The sequence below is a fragment of the Dermacentor albipictus genome, chromosome 1 (assembly GCF_038994185.2).
Source record: "Dermacentor albipictus isolate Rhodes 1998 colony chromosome 1, USDA_Dalb.pri_finalv2, whole genome shotgun sequence".
Taxonomy (NCBI): Eukaryota; Metazoa; Arthropoda; class Arachnida; order Ixodida; family Ixodidae; genus Dermacentor; species Dermacentor albipictus.
In genome coordinates, this window is record NC_091821.1 from 208,090,406 (window position 1) to 208,112,404 (window position 21,999).

General features: G+C 45.1%; 1 protein-coding gene across 2 annotated transcripts in view; it reads right to left on the reverse strand.

Moving 5' to 3' along the window:
• The window catches only part of LOC135906691 (sodium-coupled neutral amino acid transporter 7-like), a 52,944-nt gene that overhangs the window by 27,682 nt on the left and 3,263 nt on the right, over positions 1–21,999 (reverse strand). The window contains exon 1 of one of the 2 annotated variants that reach the window (XM_065438246.2): positions 6,385–6,760. The exons of the other annotated variant lie outside the window; for it this stretch is intronic. Coding sequence (XP_065294318.1) covers positions 6,385–6,448 — 64 coding nt within the window. The 5' untranslated portion in view covers positions 6,449–6,760. Of the gene's footprint in view, positions 1–6,384; positions 6,761–21,999 lie in introns of those variants that run through there. 2 annotated transcript variants of the gene reach the window in all.

Below are 21,999 nucleotides of genomic sequence, written 5' to 3' on the forward strand. Positions count from 1 at the left end.
GTGTGAATATGGTCTATTGTTGAGTAGCCTTTACGGAACCCTGCCTGCTCCTTTGGTTGAAGGAAGTCTAAGGTGTTCCTGATTCTATTTGCAATTACCTTAGTAAATAGTTTGTAGGCAACTGACAGTAAGCTGATCGGTCTATAATTTTTCAAGTCTTTGGCGTCCCCTTTCTTATGGATTAGGATTATGTTAGCGTTCTTCCAAGATTCCGGTACGCTCGAAGTCATGAGGCATTGCGTATACAGGGTGGCCAGTTTTTCTAGAACAATCTGCCCACCATCCTTCAAAAAATCTGCTGTTACCTGATCCTCCCCAGCTGCCTTCCCCCTTTGCATAGCTCCCAAGGCTTTCTTTACTTCTTCCGGCGTTACTTGTGGGATTGTAAATTCCTCTAGACTATTCTGTCTTCCATTATCGTCGTGGATGCCACTGGTACTGCATATATCTCTATAAAACTCCTCAGTCACTTGTACTATCGCATCTATATTAGTAATGATGTTGCCGGCTTTGTGTCTTAACGCATACTTCTGATTCTTGCCTATTCCTAGTTTCTTCTTCACTGCTTTTAGGTTTCCTCCGTTCCTGAGAGCATGTTCAATTCTATTCATATTATACTTCCTTATGTCAGCTGTCTTACGCTTGTTGATTAACTTGGGAAGTTCTGCCAGTTCTATTCTAGCTGTAGGGTTAGAGGCTTTCATACATTGGCGTTTCTTGACCAGATCTTTCGTATCCTGCGATAGCTTACTGGTATCCTGTCTAGGGGAGCTACCACCGACTTCTATTGCAGACTCCTTAATGATGCCCATAAGATTGTCCTTCATTGCTTCAACGCTAAGGTCCTTTTCCTGTGTTAAAGCCGAATACCTGTTCTGTAGCTTGATCCGGAATTCCTCTATGTTCCCTCTTACTGCTAACTCATTGATCGGCTTCTTATGTATCAGTTTCTTCCGTTTCCTCCTTAAGTCTAGGCTAATTCGAGTTCTTACCATCCTATGGTCACTGCTGCGCACCTTGCCGAGCACGTCCACATCTTGTATGATGCCAAGGTTAGCGCAGAGTATAAGGTTTATTTCATTTCTAGTCTCTCCATTCGGGCTCCTCCACGTCCACATTCGGCTATCCCGCTTGCGGAAGAAGGTATTTATTATCCGCATATTATTCTGTTCTGCAAACTCTACTAATAACTTTCCCCTGCTATTCCTAGAGTCTATGCCATATTCCCCCACTGACTTGGCTCCAGCCTGCTTCTTGCCTACCCTGGCATTGAAGTCGCCCATCAGTATAGTGTATTTTTGTTTTGACTTTACGTAGCGCGGATTCCACGTCTTCATAGAAGCTTTCGACTTCCTGGTCATCATGACTGGATGTAGGGGCGTAGACCTGTACGACCTTCAATTTGTACCTCTTATTAAGTTTAACGACAAGAGGTGCCACTCTCTCGTTAATGCTACAGAATTCCTGTATGTTACCAGCTATAGCCTTATTAATCAGGAATACGACTCCTAGTTCTCGTCTCTCTGCTAAGCCCCGGTAGCACAGGACGTGCCCGCTCTTCAGCACGGTATGTGCTTCTTGCGTCCTCCTAACTTCACTAAGCCCTATTATACCCCATTTACTGCCCTCTAATCCCTCCAATAGCACTGCTAGACTCGCCTCACTAGATAACATTCTAGCGTTAAACGTTGCCAGGTTGAGATTCCAATGGCGGCCTGTCCGGCCTGTCTGTCCAATGTCGGCCTGTTGTTTCACGTAACTTGAACCAAAGATTAAAAAAGTGGTTAGCCGCAGCTGAATGAAACCAACCACATATTGTTTGCCGGCAAGTGGCGCTCCTTAGAATATTTTTAATTCGGCTTAATGAGTTCATGAACTAAGATCAATTATGCAAAAATGTGTGATAATCACTTTAGGGCCATGTGCATTTGGTTGCGTTGCAGAGGGGATTCAGAAACGGCCGAAACAGTTTTTTGGTGCGACGTACATGTTGCGTGGTGATATTTTCCCGGGTTGTAAGAAAGCTGCCGAAATATTAAATAAGACCACGTGACTGCGCTCATGCGCTATCTTATTGCAGCGCTCTCAACTGTGCTTCAAGCGAAAGAACCATGCGCGCGCGCATGGTGGCGAAGTAGCGGCCGCGGTTCTAGGCATCGCCTTCATTCACGGTGCGCCAGCGCCTTTGATGGTGGTACACAGAAATATAATGATAATATTTGGGGTTTTACGTGCCAAAACCACTTTCTGATTATGAGGCACGCCGTAGTGGAGGACTCCGGAAATTCTGACCACCTGGGGTTCTTTAACGTGCACCTAAATCTTCGATGGGGGCGAAATGCGAAAACACCCGTGTGCTTACACGGGTGTTTTCGCATTTCGCCCCCATCGAAATGCGGCCGCCGTGGCCGGGATTCGATCCCGCGACCTCGTGCTCAGCAGCCCAACACCATAGCCACTGAGCAACCACGGCGGGTATGGTACACAGAAAGGAAACGCCGTCGTGCCTGATAAGCGATATGATCGAAGCATGGTGGAGAGAGCTGCAATACGATAGCGCATGAGCGCAGTCACGTGGTTTCATTTCGTATTTTGCGGGATTCTTTGAACGCCGAAAAATCACCGCGCAGCACGTACGTTTCACAAAAAAAATTGGATCGGTCGTTTCTGAACCCCCTTTACAACGTAACGAAACGCACTTGGCTCTAAAGTGAATATTATAAATTATGACTAGTTGATCTCAGTTAACTAATTAAGCGGAATATTTAAAAAAAATTGAGGAGCACCGGCAAGCCGCCCCCGGCTGCGGGAGCCGCCGGGGACCTTATTCGTCGGCGTCGCCGCCGCTGGGAGGCGGCTCTCAAAAGTTCAGAGTTGTCAGACCAGCGCTCGGCCGTCCGGCAAGGCGAAGATGCCGCCCTAGTCCAAGGACTTCGAGCCGCCACCTGAGGTCACCACAACAAAAACTGCCGGACCATTCTTTTTAATAAAGGTTTCTTCTTCTGAGGAGGAGGAGCGTCACATTACGGTAAACCGTAAGTCGTTGGTTTCACCCAGCTACGGTTAACAACTTTATTTCGTTGGTTCAAGTTACGTGAAACACCCTGTATATCACGTCCATTATGCCTGCAGCAGTTTCTCACTGTGGCATTGTCGGCAACAACCTAGCAGACAAGGCTGCCCGGTCTGCCCACGCAGATACCCAGACGCGTTCCATACCTTTGGCGAGGTCTGACGCTGCCAGGGAACTTCGCCTACATGCACGCAAAAAGTCGCAAGATCTCTGGAGTTCAGGTGCCTTCAACTGCCGATTATATACACTGGACCCCACGCTACGGCTACAAGTGCCATCTAGCCTTTCCCGCGGTGAAGCAACCTTGCTGTACCGCTTGTGGCTGGGAGTAGCATTCACAAACTCATATTCCTTTCGCTTGGGAATGGCCGAGAGCCCGATGTGCGATTCCTGTGAGTGCGAGGAGACCATCGAGCACCTATTGTGTACCTGCCCCCGCTACGATGTACAACGCCTCTCTCTGCAGGAAACTTTGCACTGACTAGACTTACGACCTTTCACCGAGTCAAAGATACTCGGACCGTGGCCACACCCGTCACTGGCACGAAAAGCGAATCGTGCATAACTGCAATACTTGAGGTACACCGGTTTAAGAGACCGTTTATAGTGTCCCTGTGCATAGTGTCCTTCCCACACGTACTCTGTGCTTACTCTCTCCCTTTCTTCTTCTTTCTATTCCCCTTTCCCCCACCCCCAGTGTAGGGTAGCAAACCGGATACTCTTCTGGTTGACCTCCCTGCCTTTCCTGTCCTTGCTTTCTCTCTCTCTCTCTCTCTCTCTCTCTCTCTCACGTCACAACGATTTCGGCAGGTTGCGTTAAAATCGCGGCGTGATTGGCGATTTCAGTACGTTCCGGACTTGCTCGGGCCGTGGGTGAACTGCTTGTGCGTTACACAGGGCGATGACGCTTCTGGCGTTAATTCTTAAACGACACATAGCTTAATGAAGCCAATTAATTTTCAATATATTGGCACGGTTTCTTCTGTAATAATTAAGCGCTTGTATGTGTCGTGCCATACCTTAAATACCCGCAGAGTACACGAGTAAAGGGCATCCAACAGTGACCTTTGTATACTTATACATAATCGCTGGCGACTATGTTTCACCGTACAGTTAATCTCCTGGTCTATACATTTTCCGGCCAACTACCCGGGCGCAACCTTCAGGAGGCCACGCTATCTGCCTTAATCAAGCGTTCTATAGTTTCGCAAGATTGCATGATGATGATCGACGGCAGAAGCGGTATAATCATGTAGTGTGAGTATAATAGTTGGTCGACTGAGTGAGACAAAGTTGCGAGGACGGAGCACCATAATTATCAAGCATGTGCTCAGCACGTGTCACGTAAAGTGTTCAAAGAAAGCATATATAGAGAGCGGACATATTGCTGATCGCAACGGTGACAGCACAGCTGCGCTGTTTCGTGAGCTCCTATATAAGACATTGGATTGGAGCAATAAGATAACCATTCCTGCAACAGCCTTTGAAACATTGTCTGATATGTCCGATTGCTGTGCAGGGCACGTAAAGCGATATCGTCGAACAATTATAATTTTTTTTTTCGAAGGACAGCGAGTGGCACTTTTCTCAAAACAGCCCGCCTGCACACACGCGGGGAATCAGTGGTGCAACGGCTCGCATACCGAACAGGCACAGGTACCACTTATGTGCAAAATAAACTCAACGATGGCATTGCTAAATGTGAGATTACGAAACAAACATAAATGGAACTCCGTCTCCCTGTGTACGTGTATCGCGCTCTTACATTTAGCAATGCAATACAAACACGCCCAAGCACCCAGTGTTGTAAACAGCGATGTCGGCCGCATGGTTTTACGCGACATTCCGGCGGCTTTTACTCTACTTGAATTTAGCCGCAGCAAACAAAAATTTCAGGATATAAATTTGATTCCCTGGTTTCAAAAAAGAAAGTTCATAGTTCCCATTTGCGCGTTGATGCACAAGTAGACGCCTAATGGGCCTAATCATTCGTTTATCTGACTATACTTTGCTACGGTACCAATGGCATAAGGCGCAGATTCTTTATGGAAAATGAGATTTTTTTTAAGTGTTAGATACCGTAACGTCTCGAAGTTGTGCAGAGAGCAAAAGAAATGCGCTCTAGCTGCCATGGCTTCTTCCTGCATGCTCCGGGCCACCCGGCCAACTGTTGAGATGACGTCGTAACCATCGCCGGCCGGCAGCATGATCATGGTGCCACAGCATATTTCATGACAGTTACCGCGCTAGATGCATTTCGTTTCCACTACGTCAGCACCATCGGTTGCGCAACGTCGCAGTCATGCACGGTACTAATTTTTTTCTTATGATTTCTTAAGGCGCATTGCTCACGTTGTTACTTGACGGACGTCATGTCACATACGAGCTTTGGCATGCAGCCCGTCCAGGCAAAACCTATCAGCCCTTTTTCGCAGCGTGCTGCTCAGCATGAATGCGAAAACGAGAACCATTTCTAAACCTAACGTGATCATTAAAGTTATGATACTACATAGCACCTGAATTGGACGATAGGCTTTTTTCCGCCATAATATATCACTCATCAGTGAGGTCATGTGATCTGCGTTCTTCTGGCGATCATCGATCGCTTCACTGGGGTGCAACATATCTCACGTAGCGTAATTGCTCCCATTCGTACAGTTTACAGGAACAAAGAGCCAAGCATTTGATTTGTTGGTCACCCACGCTCCTGGCAGCCAGTTGTACACCCTTGTCGTTGCTGTTGTGCCCTTCACTACTAACACCGTTATGTTTTTGTTGATGTGCCTATGTGCTCCCGTGGATATCTGAAGGATCCGAGCTACCATAACTGTTATTAGCAAGACGGATACTTGAACAGGAAATGCGGGATAACAAGGGAAAGGGACGCCTCTGTCCGCTACCAACGTTTTGATAAGACCTCTTCAAGGGCGTTGACAAAGGCAAGCGTTCTCGTGAACACGTTGGCACCGTATTGACGCGTCCCATTCCATTGTCCATCCATATCACTGCGGTATAGAGTGCGATACCGGAACGGATTACAGCCAATCGGAATTTAAACACTTGTAAGAACACTTAGAAAGTTGCTCTGTATGAACACTTAGAAAGTTGCTTTAGTTCAAGTAATTACCCATTTACAATTGACCAATCAAACGGCTCGATTCAAAACGGCTACGTTCAACTGCGCTTGGCCGCGAGCGTTGGAATCGCGATGGAAAATCACGGAAGCAGTTTCTAGGGCTGAAGCACACGACATTTTCGAGCGCGCTCGGAGCACGCTGCGTGCATCGCGAGGGTAAACGTGCTGCTCCTACCTTCGCTGGCCTCCGAAGGCGGCGCTACCTCGGCGATTTCCTTCGCTGCTGGCGGGTCGCTCATTTTCTAGCCCCGCCGTACGCGGCTCGGGCTGGTGTCGCTCAGGTGCAGTGCCCGCACTTCGAGGCGGACTCGAACGCTGTCGGCGCGCTGTGCCGCGAAAGGCGCCGCCGGGCCCGAGGAATCTGCCAGGCGGCGCACACGCTTCCCTCGAGAAATCTGCGTCGCCTTGAGAACGTTCGCACGTGCGCCCAGCTCCTAGCACGGTGGTCCTCATGGCATCGGCGCCGTTGATTTGCGCTATACGAGTGGACGCCGGTGGCAGGCGCGGCTGGTTGCACGTGTGTGCAGTATCTATGGCTGCCTCGTGTCGGTGCGGAAGCTCGTGACGGCAAGCTCTAGGTTTAAGGCCCGCCTAGCGCGGCCAATCACACAGCCCAGTATTGAAAAAAGTTGGAAGCCTGCAAGTTGGGCTTGTTTCATTACGTTCATGGTTGCGGAAGCAAAAAAACCGGCCCAAGAACAAAAAAAAAGAAAGAAAAATAAAAAGGCTTGACATGAGCGCTGTGTCGTGCACGGTGTGCTTTCTTTCGCGCTTGCGCTGGTTTTTGTGCATGTCCGCCGCTGCGAAGGTTAGCAGCCTCCAAGAGCGCTGCCACTTGGAAGATCAAGGGGTGAATTCAGGCGCACGCGAGAGCGTAGTGAACAAAGCACCTTCGAACTAGCTCACCAACGCGTGTATATATCTCACCATCGTGTGTATAAATAAACAACGTACTGCCGTAACCTTTCTGTATTCGTTTTTGTTTCTCTTTTCCTAGAAGCTGACGCTCTTTGCGGTTCCTTTCTGCAATACTATAATGATACGTGAATGAATTTGCTGAAAGGCCTCGAGTATAAATCAGGATCTCTCGAGCTATATATATAGTTTTCCTTCTCTAGTGTGATGTCGCAGCAATGTACGATTTATTTATTTATTTATTTGTACCTTACAGGCCTGTAGGGCGTTGTGTAAAGGGGGGGGGGAAATCCCAACAGTGCATGCGCAACCAGATGAAAAAGAAACAAGTACAATACATGGTAAATCAAATTTGTGCACATAATAGCAGTAAAGAAGAGGGGACTAAGCAATGCTGAAATAACGACAAGAAATATGGTACGTAGTTTAAAAGCACACGATAACAAGTGCATGGCGCATGAATAAGGGAAAACGAAATGGTTGACATTTGGGAATAGTTGTTGAGCTGTAACATGAATATGAAACATGCTAAACGATGGTGGAATGTGATATGGGTGGGTTTTAGGAAACGACCATTTTTTTTTTTTGTGAAGATCGGATGTCAATTCGAGTTGCTGCAAGCGAACGAATAGAGTGCAGCACCTCGACGATAGAGCCGTACACCGCACTCAGCAACTCCGCTTTCCAGTGCAGTGTAGCTTTGGGTCTGGTATTTCCCCTCCTCGGTGGCATCCGGCTATTCCCATGCATTACGCGGTGGCTGCATGTAGTTCCCGTTCCCACCTAGACGGCAAGTTGTTTTTTTTCTTCCGCTTTCATTTGTGTTCACTACTTGAATAGAAATACGAAGGTAAACATAGGTTTACTCTTTATTTGTATAGCAGCGTAACGAAGACAAGGTAGAACAAGCAAAAAGGAACTTCGTAACGATAAGGTTTGTTGGTGATTTATTAGTAGTTACTGATAGGTCGGTTTGTAAACGCAGCTTGGTTGGTGTTCTATCAAAGTGCCATCGGTCCATGTTTCGCTCGTGAATTGTCGGCTAATGCGAGTTGCAGCTTTGGGGGTGTTAAGTTTAGAATTATGAAAGAACGCGGGTGTTGGGCATATTCTGCTAGCCGTTGCTAAAATCGGGCTCCCGCCGCACAAAAACTGTCACGATTGAGTTCATCGTAATCGCGTCTTCACTCAGCACTATTAAAACCACGTGAGCACACTTTACAGGAAAACTGAACCCACGAAGTTGAAAGGCTGAGATCAGCGGGTTACAACTATTCCCAAATGTGTAGTTGCCAAGTAATGTGGGTCAATCGCTTGCTTCGCTGAACAAGACTACGCTTTCTTATGTTCGCAAAAAGCCTGTCACTATTCCGTACATTCAACCACCTATGTCACAGTATTAAAAAGATATATCGCATCAAGGGACAAATAAATGTAGCCTCGTCAGTTCCTAATAGTCAAGAGTGTGTCGGAACTATATAAAGATATCAGGTATAGCGTTGCGGAAGCTAACCGGGATGGATGCAACATGAAACAGGAAGATCAGTTCTCCTCGTGCCGGGAAGGTGAGGACACCACGATTGAACGATCATGACGGCATGGCGGCGACTGTGCGACGATGACGCAAGGAGGACGATGGCACAATAACGGCGGCACGATCACAATGATGACAGCACGATTACGGCTGCGTGATGACGACGGTATGATGGCGGCGAATTGACAACGAAGGGACGAGAAGAATATAAAGACGGCGAAACGGTGACAACAGCTGGGCACCGAAGGACTGATCACAACGGAATAAAGGCGATGAAAGGACAGAGCTGAAAGGAACACGACGGCATGTTTGTGTTAGAGCTCACGTCCGCGCTTTCGCACGACACCTGGCACCTCGGGCCGGTATATACGATGAAGGCTTGAGACCTCGCGACACATTGTGACTGCATTTCGCGTCACTTCTTTTTATTTCGCGTCACTTCGTCATTTCGCGTCACTTCTTTTTATTCTTTTTATTTCTGTTCAGTGTTTTGGCGCAATAAAGTTGATTCTTTACTAAAATCCATAATTCGGGCGGTGATGTATGGTGTGCACATTACTAACAATTCCAGTCTTTTTTCATGCTCGCACATGCCCTCGTTCAGGCTGTTATTCAAAGAAACGGTAATCCTTTTGTATATATGGAACAATGAGTTCTGCCTCCCGTATGTCCCCGCCAGAGCATTACGTACACGTGACCGCTTTACCTTACCAAGAGTAAGGACAAGATATGGCAAACGTGTCCGTGCCTTCTATGTACCTGATGTATTAAATGACCTGCCAGAAAAAGTTTTATCTTCCAGCACACGGAAAGAAGTTAAATCTTATATTTTTGATTTGTATGTGTAATTTGGTTTCTTTTCTTCCTTTCTTTCTTTCTTTCTTTCTTTAGTTTTATTTTTGAGTTTTGTACATAACTGATTTACTGTGCCGCTCCCTGGCTTGCTCCATTCTGCCGAGCGCTGCCCCACAAGCCCATTGTTGGCTTGGGCAGGCTCGTATTTGTATGTAATTTTCGAAATAAATAAATCATTTATATATATATATATATATTTGATCCTCCTGCGATCGTCCAGCGCAATAAGCACCCGCCGCTACGCCGTCCAAGTATCGCGTTTCAATCGCCGAACACTATACCTCAAAAACCACCATCTATGAAGAAGCGTGGGCTGAGAAAAAATAGATCTAGAAATGTCTGACCGCGGGTTAGCTTCTGTACTACATGCTTAAGACCGCTAGACGTTTAAAGTCCAAGAACCTCCCTCAATATGCGAACGTCATGATGACCAGTCGAAGCTAGTGGTGGCCACGAGATATATAATTGAGGCATTAAAATCTCCCCGTGAGCAGTAGCTCTGAAGAGGCGCGCGCCCAAGAACGTATTCGGACTATATATACGAGCTGAAGGGCCGAACCTGAAGGACGGCAAAAGGCACTGATTTTGATACATTTCTCTTCAAGGATAAGCCTTGCACCAAGCACAGTTCAGCTGGTGCTTGTATCATAAGATAACTAAAATCAGACTCTATGACAACATCTACACCACCCCCTCGGCAGTGTTTCCTGTCTAATCTGACCACGTTAAACTCAGGGGGTGTTATTTCCGCATCTTGTATATAATCGACTACGCATATCTCGGTCACGCCTATCATAAACAATATCTTTTTTTAGGTACGCCAAATTGCAAGTAAAAAAAATTGCCTGTGCCAGGCAGTACAATTCTAACCCTTGAGCTAAATTACTCGAAGAGGCGGCACCTGCATTACTTACACGAGATACCAAAATACTTAATTATATATTTACCATATTTACAATAATTAACTGTTTTATTACTTATTTTATGGCACATATTTCAATCTACGAATTGTAGTGACACACATCACACTGATCACAAGGCACATACACTTTAAGCAATTTCTGAGTATGGCTCCGGTTTCGAGATTTTCGGCGTCAAACTTACGGTAAAAACACACCGTTCCACTTACGCACTCATTAAGGAAGCGCTGTTTTATGCATTCAAGGACAAAAGTAACTGGAACGTCAATTCATTCCGTCGGACAACTTGAAAATTAATATATCGAAAGTGATGTAGTCCTGAGAATTCGTTCCAAGAAGATACACTTTGCGAACTCACCGGCTACCATTCATGTATCCTAATTAATTCATCTAAAAGTTAATTAGCTTAATTATGCGGAAAATTCAATTGCGGATTTTGATTTTTCGTAGTAGTAACGACCGCCTCCTCGAGTAATTTAGCTTAAGGGTTAGAATTGTGATATCTGCCACTGGCAATTTTTCAAAATTAGGTGCAGCTAAAGAAAATACACCTTGTATATGAGGGAAGTGATACGTAGTGAGGGCGAAGTTAATAAGCTTGTTCAGCAAACTTCTTACGATAATGTTGGGAAACTGCAGATTAATATATTAGGGACCAAGGTTTCACCTGGCGTTTCGAGTCGGACATCAAGCGGAAATGCCTAATGCGTGCCCGGATGATTTGAAAAGCTTGGTAGTAGACTGATCCTAGTTGTAATGCACATGATCAGTAAGCACATGGTGAAAGCTTATTAGTACAGAAGAACCACAAGTGCGAAATGACATGGTCGCAGTCCCATACATCTATTTATGGATAGCGCCGACACAATTCGAGAAGTTTGTTATCGTCAGTGACTTTGAGCTTGGATGAATTCTTCAGCACCTGGCAACTTATCACACAAATCTAGCAATTTCGTGATCACGAGATTCGCGTTATTTCCCCGATTTTACCATTTCTGTGAAACCTTAAATACACGGCATTAAATGTATACCTGAGAACCACATAAACAAGTTTGAGAACAGGGCTTCGCTTCCTCATGAGACCAGACGTTCAGAAACTCAAATGCTGTTTAAGGCGCCTACAGCAGGCGCTACAGCTAGTCACTTAAGGCATATATAGGCGCTAAATACTGAAGGCATGTATATGATCAGTAAATGAGAACTTAGATTGCGCATCTGAGGATAAAATATGATTTTCTAAAAAAAATAGCCCACTAAACCCGTTGTGAAATTATTTTTATTTTCTCGACAAAACGAAGTGAGAGGCAAGCTGCGAGGGTTAAAAAAGATTTATCTTGAAATCTAGTGTGACGAGACACCAGGAGAAAGTTGTGAAAGCGGTGACAAGCAAGCACCACCTCAAGATTGTTGTGGTTCGTGTTGTGCCTTCTTTTTTTTTTCCACTGAATATTAGCAGGGTCCTCCGATAGCCTATTTAAGTACTCTGGTATTAGTTTGTGTGCAGAAAAGGAACGCTCAACATACAGCGAAGTTAGCGGCACATACTCGTACTTCGGAACGTTCGATAACCAAGTTCCCTCGGTAACTGCAGAAAGATCACACGCTAGGTTAGACAGGTCGCAAGCAGTACACTTCAAACAATTACAAACGGATTCTTACAGAAACCCCAGACTCATGCACGCCATGCATTCAGACATGTACACTACAAACAGATGCACATCGTGCGGCGAGGTTACCCCACTTAATCACATGTTATGGGAGTGTCAGGAGTTAACGAACAAGTCGGGCAGTGCCGACCCCTCCGTCTCTCCCACCGGCGGCCTCCGCTCGCGCTGGAAGACCGCACAGCTGCAGCTCGACCCTGACCGCACAACTCTGGGCCGTCTAGCGAGCCGAGGAAGCCGCTTCGAGACAAAGTCTCGGAACCGCGTCCGCGGCGAGTGCCCAGACCCACTAAAGAGACGCCGGACTCGAATCTCATTGATTTGAAAATAAAGTTTACGCTCTCTCACTGGTCAGAACATGTGACAGTCCTATCAGAACAAAACACCCAAGTTTCGAACTAACTCTCAGTAATAGGTGCATTGGGGATGATGGCGAACCTTTCCTGAACGTTCAAAATGAGCCCCACACTCAGGATCGGAGTAGCGCCTGAGAATTCAAGTTTGTCGATGATGTCGGCTGAAAACGTGAAGTGAGCGTGCAAGTACGCGCTCACTTCAAGTGTATCGTCGCGTAGAGCAGTTTGAGCCCATTTCACAGCGATGCTGTCGTCTGCTGCAGAGCTGTTAATAACAGCCTTTACACAGGTAATGTGTTTCTGTTAATAATGAGCTACCTTCATCCAAGTTCTCCGGCAGGTTACGACATCATAAACGATATTAGGCTAAGGTAAAACACGGAAAAGGCTTTTTTAGGCTCTAAAAATCTAATATTGGCATGAGCATCGAAATAGGAATTTATAAGCACGAGAAAGCCGCCACTAAAATGTTCTTCTTCTATAGTTTATGTTTACCTGTTTATAGGCATGATAAGGAGGTAAGAAAAAAGTAGGAACTTTACCTACAGTTACGCTCTTTATTTAGAGATAGTATGTGTAAACATGTGCTAGATAACGATCTTTCTGCGCAAACTATTTTCGAAACCATCCACGCTCAAAACAAGCTTGTTAACTGTGTCAATGAAGTGTTTTGAAGCCATTCACCATCATCATGAGCCTATTTTAAGTCGACTGCAGGACGAAGGCCTTTCCCTGCGATCTCCATTTACCCCTGTCCTGCGCCAACCGATTCCAACAAGCACGCGCGAATTTCGTAATTTCACCGCACCACCTAGTTAGTCTTCTGCCGTCCTCGACTGCGCTTCCCTTCTCTTGGTACCCATTCTGTAACCCTAATGGTCCAACGGTTATCTAACCTACGCATTACATGACCTGCCCAGCGCGATTTTGTCCTCTTATTGTCAATTACAATATCGGCTATACCAGTTTGCTCTCTGATCCAAACCGCTCTATTTCTGTATCTTAACGTTATGCATAGAATTCTTCGTTCCATCGCTTCCATGCTGTCCTTAACTTCTTCTCAAGCTTCTTTGTCAGTATCCAAGTCTCTGCCCCATATGACAGCACCGGTAAAATGCACTGATTATACACCTTCCTTTTCAATGATAATGATAAGCTTCCAGTCAGGAGCTGCCAATGTCTGCCGTATGCGATCCAGCCCATTTTTATTCTTCTATGCATTTCCTTCTCATGATCAGGGTTCCCTGTGATTAATCGACCTAGGTAAACGTACTCCTTTGCAGACTCCAGAGGCTGACTGGCGATCCTGAACTCTTGTTGCTTTCCCGGTTATTCCTCATTATCTTTGTCTTCTGCATATTAATCTTCGACCCCACTCTTGCACTCTCTCTGTTAAGGTCCTCAATCATTCGTTGTAACTCGTCTGCAGTGTTTCTGGATAGAACAATGCCATCGGCAAACCGAAGGTTGCCGAGCTATTCGCCGTCGATCCTTACTCCTAAGCCTTCCCAGTTTAATAGCTTGAATATTTCTTCCATGCACGCAGCGAATAGCATTGGAGAGATTGTGTCTTCTTATCCGAACCCTTTCTTTATAGGTGTCTTCCTAGTTTTCTTGTATGGAATTAAGGTAGCTGTGGAATCTCTGTAGATATTTTCCAGGATATTTACGTAAGCGGTCTGTACTCCTTGATTACGTACTCTGTACTCCTTTATAACTGCTAGTATCTCTACTGAATCAAATGCCTTTCCGTTCTCTATGAAAGCCACATATATAGGCGGAGCTTGTACTCTGCTGATTTCTCGATTACCTGATTGATGACATGGATATGATCCATAGTAGAGTATCCCTTCCTGAAACCTGCCTGCTCTTTTGGTTGACTAAAGTCCAGTGTTGCCCTTATTCTAATGGAGATTATCTTGGTGAAAATTTTATATAATACTGGGAGTAAGCTAATGGGCCTATACTTTTTCATTTCTTTAATTTTTCCCTTTTTGTGGATTAGTATAATGTTTGCATTCTTCCAATTTCCCGTTTCATGTTTTGCAAGGCCCTTCTGACCTCATCGCTAGTTATAGGAGGAGTTTCTGTATCCTGTTCATTACTGTTTCGAATGAAGTTATCCTGAGTCCTCTGGGTACTGTACAGGTCAGTACAGAATTCCTCCGCTGCTTTTATTATACCTTCAAGATTGCTGATGATATTACCCTGCTTATCCTTCAGTGCATACATCTTGGTTTGTCCTATGCCAAATACCTTCTCATTGATTTCAGACTGCGTCCATTTCTTACGTTATCTCTTGAGTTGGACACTTTCATTCTTTGTCGTTTCTTTATTAGGTCCTTCGTTAGTTGGGAGAGCTTGCCTACTGGTTGCCTTGGTTCGTTGCCTATTCTATCTGTTCTATCTATCTATCTTATCTCTATCTATTTTCTTATCTCTATGTATCTATTTCTTGAGTTGGACACTTTTATTATTTGTCGTTTCTTTATTAGGTCCTTTGTTACTTGGAGAGCTTGCCTACTGGTTGCCTTGGTGCATTGCCTCCTACTTCAATTGCTGCCACTGAAGCCAGCATAGTTGCGATTTTATTTATTGCCTCTATGTCATCTTCATCTTTCTGTTCTAAGGCTACACATTTGTTTGCAAGCACCAGCCTGAATTTATCTGATTTTACCTTTATTGCCTCTAGGTTGACCCGTTTGTTCTTGACCAATTTTACCCTTTCTCTCTTCAAATTGAGGTGAATACTAGCCCTCGCTAACCTATGATCACTGCACTTTACCCTACCTATCACTTCTACATCCTGCACTATGCTGGCATCGGCAGAAAGTATGAAATCAATTTCATTTCTTGTTTCACCATTAGGGCTCTTCCAGGTCCACTTTCTGTTGCTACGCCTCTCGAAAAAGGTATTCATTATTCTCAGCTTATTCCTTTCTGCGAATTTTACCAGCATCTCTCCTCTAGCGTTCCTAGAATCGACGCCGTAGTTGCCAATTGCTTGTTCACCAGCCTGCTTTTTCCGCACTTTTGCATTGAAGTCGCCCATTACTATAGTATACTGAGTTTGCACCTTTCGCATCGCTAATTCAACATCTTCATAAAACTTATCTACTTCATCAACATCGTGACTGGATGTTGGAGCGTAGACTTGAACTATCTTTAATCTATACCTTTTATTAAGTTTGTTTACGACTACTGCTGCCCTCTCATTAATGCTGTAGAATTCGCCAATGTTGCCCGCTAAGTCCTTATCATTAGGAATCCTACCTTGCATTGCTTCTTATCTGGGGGACCTCTATAGCAGAGGACATGGCCGTTAGTCAGCGCTGTATTAACCTGACCAGTTCTTCTAACCTCACTAAGGCCAATGATATCCCAAACAATATCTGATAGTTCCTCAAAGAGTCCTGCTAAGCTAGCCTCACTGGACAGAGTTCTGCTGTTAAAGGTTGCCAGGATCAGTTTCCAATGGCGGCCTGTCTGGGTCCGGAGATTCTTAGCACCCTTGCTGCATTACAGGTGTGACTGCCGCCTTGGTCAGGTGCTCCGCAGCTGCTGGGGACTGACGGACATGGGTTAATTGTAGGAATCATGAGGGAGGGCGTGGCCGAATACTGCACCAAGGAGGCCAATTCCTGTTCTGGTGAGGGAGTGTCTTTGTTGAAGCTTAGTGGGCCTTCCTAATTTGGTAGTACCTGGATTAGTATAGCCCCACTCGCTCTCGGCATCTTTTGCCGGTGTCAGGCCGACGCCGGGCATAGTACAAGCCTGCAGATGTATTGTGATTTATACTTGTGACAATCGTATTAACTAACTCGTATATATAATGTTCTTTATTGTGAGCCTTGAATAGCTATTATTCTGTTGGGTCAATTGCCAATGAAGAATATAAAAATTCAAGAAACACATCTTACACTACATAATTGTTTGAACAGGTTGTGGAATGAAGTCGAGGCTGGAGAGCTGGTGGCGTTTACAAAACTAGCTTTTTGTTTGCTTGTCACTGCCAGAACTTTCAATATGTTGCAGCTGCATTGGTATCTAACACTTATCAGGACTAGCGCAGCAAAACCGGCTATCGGGTAATTCGATTCACCGATTATTCGAATTCGAAAACCGGATAACCGGAGTGACCGGTTAGGCTGCCTGGCGGTTCGTTTAGTAACATCTGCACATTCGGCTATCCAGATATTTTTTTTCTTGTGATGCGATTAGCATTCTTAGGTTCTTCCCGCCAACTTATGGTCTATAATGGGCAGAACATCGGGCTGCTGTGCTTAAGGAACCCTGTTCGAAATGATGCGTTGGTCTAACTTGGGTCACTATGTGACGCGGCAGGGGCATGTGCCACTCTTCACTGAACCTGTTTAAAGCCGACGTGGGTCGCTACGTATGTGCCACTGGGTATGTTTCGCTCTTAACACGTAAGTCTTTCAGTGCACCTCGCGTTGTAAAGCGCCTGTTCGCCTTGCTGGCTTGTGAAAGCGTCCCTTCCCTCGATTCCGTAAGTGCAGAAAATCTGCATTTTTTCCTGGTGTTCTTGTCGCAAAATAAAAGTTATCTTAAGCGATTTTGTTTAGTTTGACTAAAGAACTTACTTTGCGAGTGAAATTCATCGCTACTTTACCCATGGTATTTCCTGTTTGTTAAAATATATGTGAAAAGAGTAGACTGAACACATCAACTCCACTTGTGCCACAAACACGTTTCTATTTATATCCTCGGCTCCAGCAGCAGCCTTAACGAGACGTACGTTTATAACACTTGGCCGGGAACAATCTCGCTCTCTTAACGTATCGTATGAGACTAGCTGTAATCATCTTATTTTCGTATCAACAAAAGCAGAGTTGTGCACCCACTTATTTCCGTATGTAATAATGAATGGTTGAGGTGGAAGTCCCACGATGTGAAAAGGCGCTTGGCCTAACGTCAATTTTGTGGCAATTTGGTTTCTTCTCGATGCTTGGCGGTGGACTTATTTGTTGTTGCGAATGATTTGTGTATCAAGAGTAAACTTCGTTGAAATAAAATTTACTGTGAGAGAAACCTGCTGGAGAAGCACCAACGTTATAGGTGGAGTGGGGTAGGCTAAGAGATTTGCAATTTGCCATTGGAGCATTTAAAAACCTCCTTCGACGCAGCCAATTATTAAATTTTAACACTGTTTCGGCATGCAATTCATCTAAACATTTCTACTGAAGCTGTGCTTTAATTTGTATCAACTTTAATCCGCCTTGCTCTGATTTCTACCAACCTTAATCCGCCTTGCTTTAATTTGTACCAACCTTTATCTACCTTCCTCTAGTTTGTACCAACCTTAATCTGCCTCACTCAAACGTGTGCCAACCATAATCCACTTTGCTCTAATTTGTATCAACCGTAAGCCACATTATTCCGCATTAATCCGCCTTCCTCTAATTTGTACAACCTTAATCCACCTTTCTATAATTTATACCAAACTTAATCCACCTCGCTTTAATTTGTATCAACATTAATCCACCTTGCTCTAGTTTATATCACCCTAATCCACCTTATTCCACTTTAATCTGCCTTGCTTTGTCTGCACCAACCTTAAGCCACCTTACTCTAGTTTGCACCAACTTTAATCCACTTTAATCCGCCTTGCTCTAATTTGTATCAACCTTAATCAAGATTAATGTGCGTTAATCCACTTTGCTTTAATTTGTACCAATCTTAATCCACCTTGTTCTAATTTGTACCAACCTAAATCCACCTTAATCTTTGGATAAACCTTCACCCGCCGTGGTTGCTCAGTGGCTATGGTGTTGGGCTGCTGAGCACGAGGTCGCGGGATCGAATCCCGGCCACGGCGGCCGCATTTCGATGGGGGCGAAATGCGAAAACACCCGTGTGCTTAGATTTAGGTGCACGTTAAAGAACCCCAGGTGGTCAAAATTTCCGGAGTCCTCCACTACGGCGTGCCTCATAATCAGAAAGTGGTTTTGGCACGTAAAACCCCGAATATTATTATTATTATTGGATAAACCTTAATCCAACCTCATCCACTTTATTCCACCGTGCTCTAATCTAAGACGCGGATGACGTGACTGGTGATGATTATCTTTGTTACCACTCACTGCGGACAACGCCGGCTTTTCTACCTCATCGGACATATATAATGCTTTCGCATTAATAAACCTTCCGCGTGCTCGGCAAGATCCATCATGGCGGCTGAGTGACACGTTTGTAACTGAAGCTTACAGATGTCTTTCAGTGCGCCTCGCGTTGAAAAGTGCCATTTCGCCTTGCTGGCTTGTGAAAGCATCCCCTCCATTGATTCGCTAAGTGCACAAAATCTACATTTTTCCTGCTGTTCTTTTTGCAAAAAAAATTAGCCTAAGCGATTTTATCAAATTTAACTAAAGAACTTACTTGGCCAGTGATATTCATGGCGACTACAGCCATGACATTTCCTGTTTTTTAAAATATATGTGAAAAGAGTAGACTGAACATACCAAATCCACTTGTGCCACAAACACGTTTCTATTTAGATACCCAGCTTCTGCAGCATCTCATGCAAGACGTGCGCTTATAATTGTAGCCGGTTTGGAAAACCTCCTTTTCTTAACGTATCGTATGAGACAAGCTGAACTCATCTTATTTCCATATCAACAAAAGCAGAGTTGTGCACCCACTTATTTCCGTATGTTATAATGACAGTGTGAGGTGGAAGTTCCACGATGTCAAAAAGGCGCTTAGCCTATCCATGCAGGAAATTGTCAAACTTGTGGCAATTTGGTTTCTTCTCGATGCTTGGCGGGGGGACTTATTTGCTGTTGCGAACGATGTGTGTATCAATTGAATGAATTATAGGGTTTTACGTGCCAATACCACTTTCTGATTATGAGGCACGCCGTAGTGGAGGACTCCGGAAATTTCGACCGCCTGTGGTCCTTTAACGTGCACCTAAATCTAAGTAATAGGAAACATTGGTTGCGCTTTCTAGACAATCACATGTAAGAAGACAGGACAGGCGCAAACTGACAACTGAGGTTTATTCCAGGAAAAAAACTCTTATATATCAGACCATACCAGTGCAGGCGCATCAGGGTATCAGCAGCATAACAGAAGAACAACCCAAAATCAGAAAAAAAAACAAAGGCGTGCGTCACCTAAACATACTATCAAGAAAACGTGCCTCCCTATTGTAATGTATGACTGATGTGTCACTGATGCATGCTTGTCCCTTCTTTTTTATATAATATGACTCAAGAAGTTCGCGTGCTTTTTCATTAGTGCACTTGCGCATGATCTTAACTTGGTTGAGCAGAGGCCTGCATATATGTTCTAAGCAGTGCATGGGTAAATGACGTTGCTCCCGGTTTATAATTGATGTTTCGTGTTCTCGGATTCGCACGTTCAAACATCGGCCCGTCTGGCCTATGTAGGTTCTGCCGCATGTCAGGGGAATCTGATAAACAACGCCAACTTGGCAATCTAAATAGGGGTTCTTGTGTTTCACGCCGCAGCCACCTTGCTTCTTTCTGGCGTGAAGTCTCCCAATGCGGGCGCAAAGGCGACTCAGCTTGCAGGGAGCCGAGAAAACGAGTGGGACACCATGCTTGGTTGCTATCTTCTTCAGATTATGTGCAGTTCTGTGAATATATGGAATTTCAACTGGCTTTGAAGCTTTGTTGGCAACATCGGAGTTTACTTTGGGGCGCTTTTAGCCTCTTTTCGAGCGTTTCAACCACTGCCAGCAGAACCACATCAGGGAAGCCAGCCTCTTTCAGCCTGGAAATTTGCATGTCGAAGCTAGCCTGCATGGCATGCGTACATGACTTCTTCAAAGACTGCTCAATAATCTGTTTAGCAATGGCCCTTTTGGTGATTTTAGAGTGAGCTGAATCATATGGTAATAATTGTTTTTGTGTGCGAGGGCAGAAACAGCTACAAACGTGCTCTTTTCCAAAGGTAAGTTTGAGGTCAAGGAACTGCAGAGTGTTATTGACAGGGAGCTCATGTGTAAAGGTTAGACCTAAGGCATTATTCTCAAATAGATTTAAAATGTCTGCAATGGCATCGTCATACATACAATCATTTCGTACTTTCAGCAGCACAAGAAAATCGTCAACGTACCTGAAAACGTGTGCTACATTGTCTTTGTCAAGTACACCATACACGGTGCGGTCAATACTCGATAAAAAGATATTGCATAAAACTGGTGCTACGCACGACCCAATGCACACTCCCTGTCACTGCAAAAAGGTTTGGTTGTCAAAGGTGATAAAAGTGGCACTGAGATAGAATTCTAAAAGAGCCAGGAAACTGTCTACCGAAATGCCTGCTGAGTTTTGGAAACCAATGACATCGTTAGCTTCAATGCAGCTACGCTCTGATTCAAAAAGTGGCTGGTGAGGTATGGAGTAGAATAAATCTTCTACATCAACTGAGAACCCAAATCCGATTGAGTCAACTGTCTGCAGAAGCGAAAAAACATCCTCTGAATTCTTCGTGGCAAAAGGATCATCAATATGCAACATGTTCAAATGCTTCTGCAGAAAGATACTAATTTCGTGTTGCCATGTGCCTTTCTCGCTAACAATGGCTTTGAAGGCGTTTTAGCGGAAAAAAACACAGACAGGCTATCGTTCTTGCTGTTGTTAACAACATGAGACAGTTTTGCTAGCTCTAGGTTATCGCATAAAGAGATTGCGGCTTGCTTTACGCGAGAACGCTTCACGGGTACCTTTTTAAAGTTCTTGAGCACAGCTGCAGTTGCTTTTTCGTTGAAAAGTCCGGAGGGCAGAACGACGAATCCACCTTCTTTGTCAGATTCAATGAGCTGGAGGCCATTCCTTACGAAGAAGTCGTAAACAAAGCTTGTTGGGTTTTTCTTGTAAACAGTCTTGTTCACTGATTTTGCCAAACTGTCGGCGCCGTCCAATAGACACCTTTCCTCGTCTTCCGGACCTGCTTTCCTTGATATTTGGCGATTCGTGGCTAGCCATTCATGGGGTTCCAATGCTGGTTCGAAGGAAAATTTCGGGCCTTTCCGAAGTAGTGACGACACTTTGTCTGGGACCGCAGCTCCACCCAGACACACCAGGTTACCTCGCTGGAGTTTCCTCTTTTTTTCCAAGCGGGGAAGTACCAGGTTGAGCGTTTGCCTCCAGTAGAATTCCGTAGTCTACGGAAACGACGGAGGCGTACAAAAACAAAGTTCAGAATAGGGGTTCAGAAACTTTGGTTATGGGAATTCGTCGTGGGCTTTTCTTTCCTTTTCTTTTTCTTCCTTTTTAACTTAGTTAGGACATAAGGCAATGGGGTAACAAGAGCTTCGAGTCGCAACCCATCGCCCCGTTCCAAAGGAGACGCTCATAGCATCCACCCACCCCTCCCGGCCGGCCAGCGCCGCTGCGGGCCGGGATGCGTAGTTTGTGCGCATGGTACGCCCTGTGCTTGCTGCCCTATGCGACAAAAATGCAGCTGCTGGGCTTTGGAGGTCGCGTGCTGGCCTGTCATAGTGTGAACATTACAATCGTCCATAGCCTGAAGAGAGCGCTTGGAGCTGGCGTC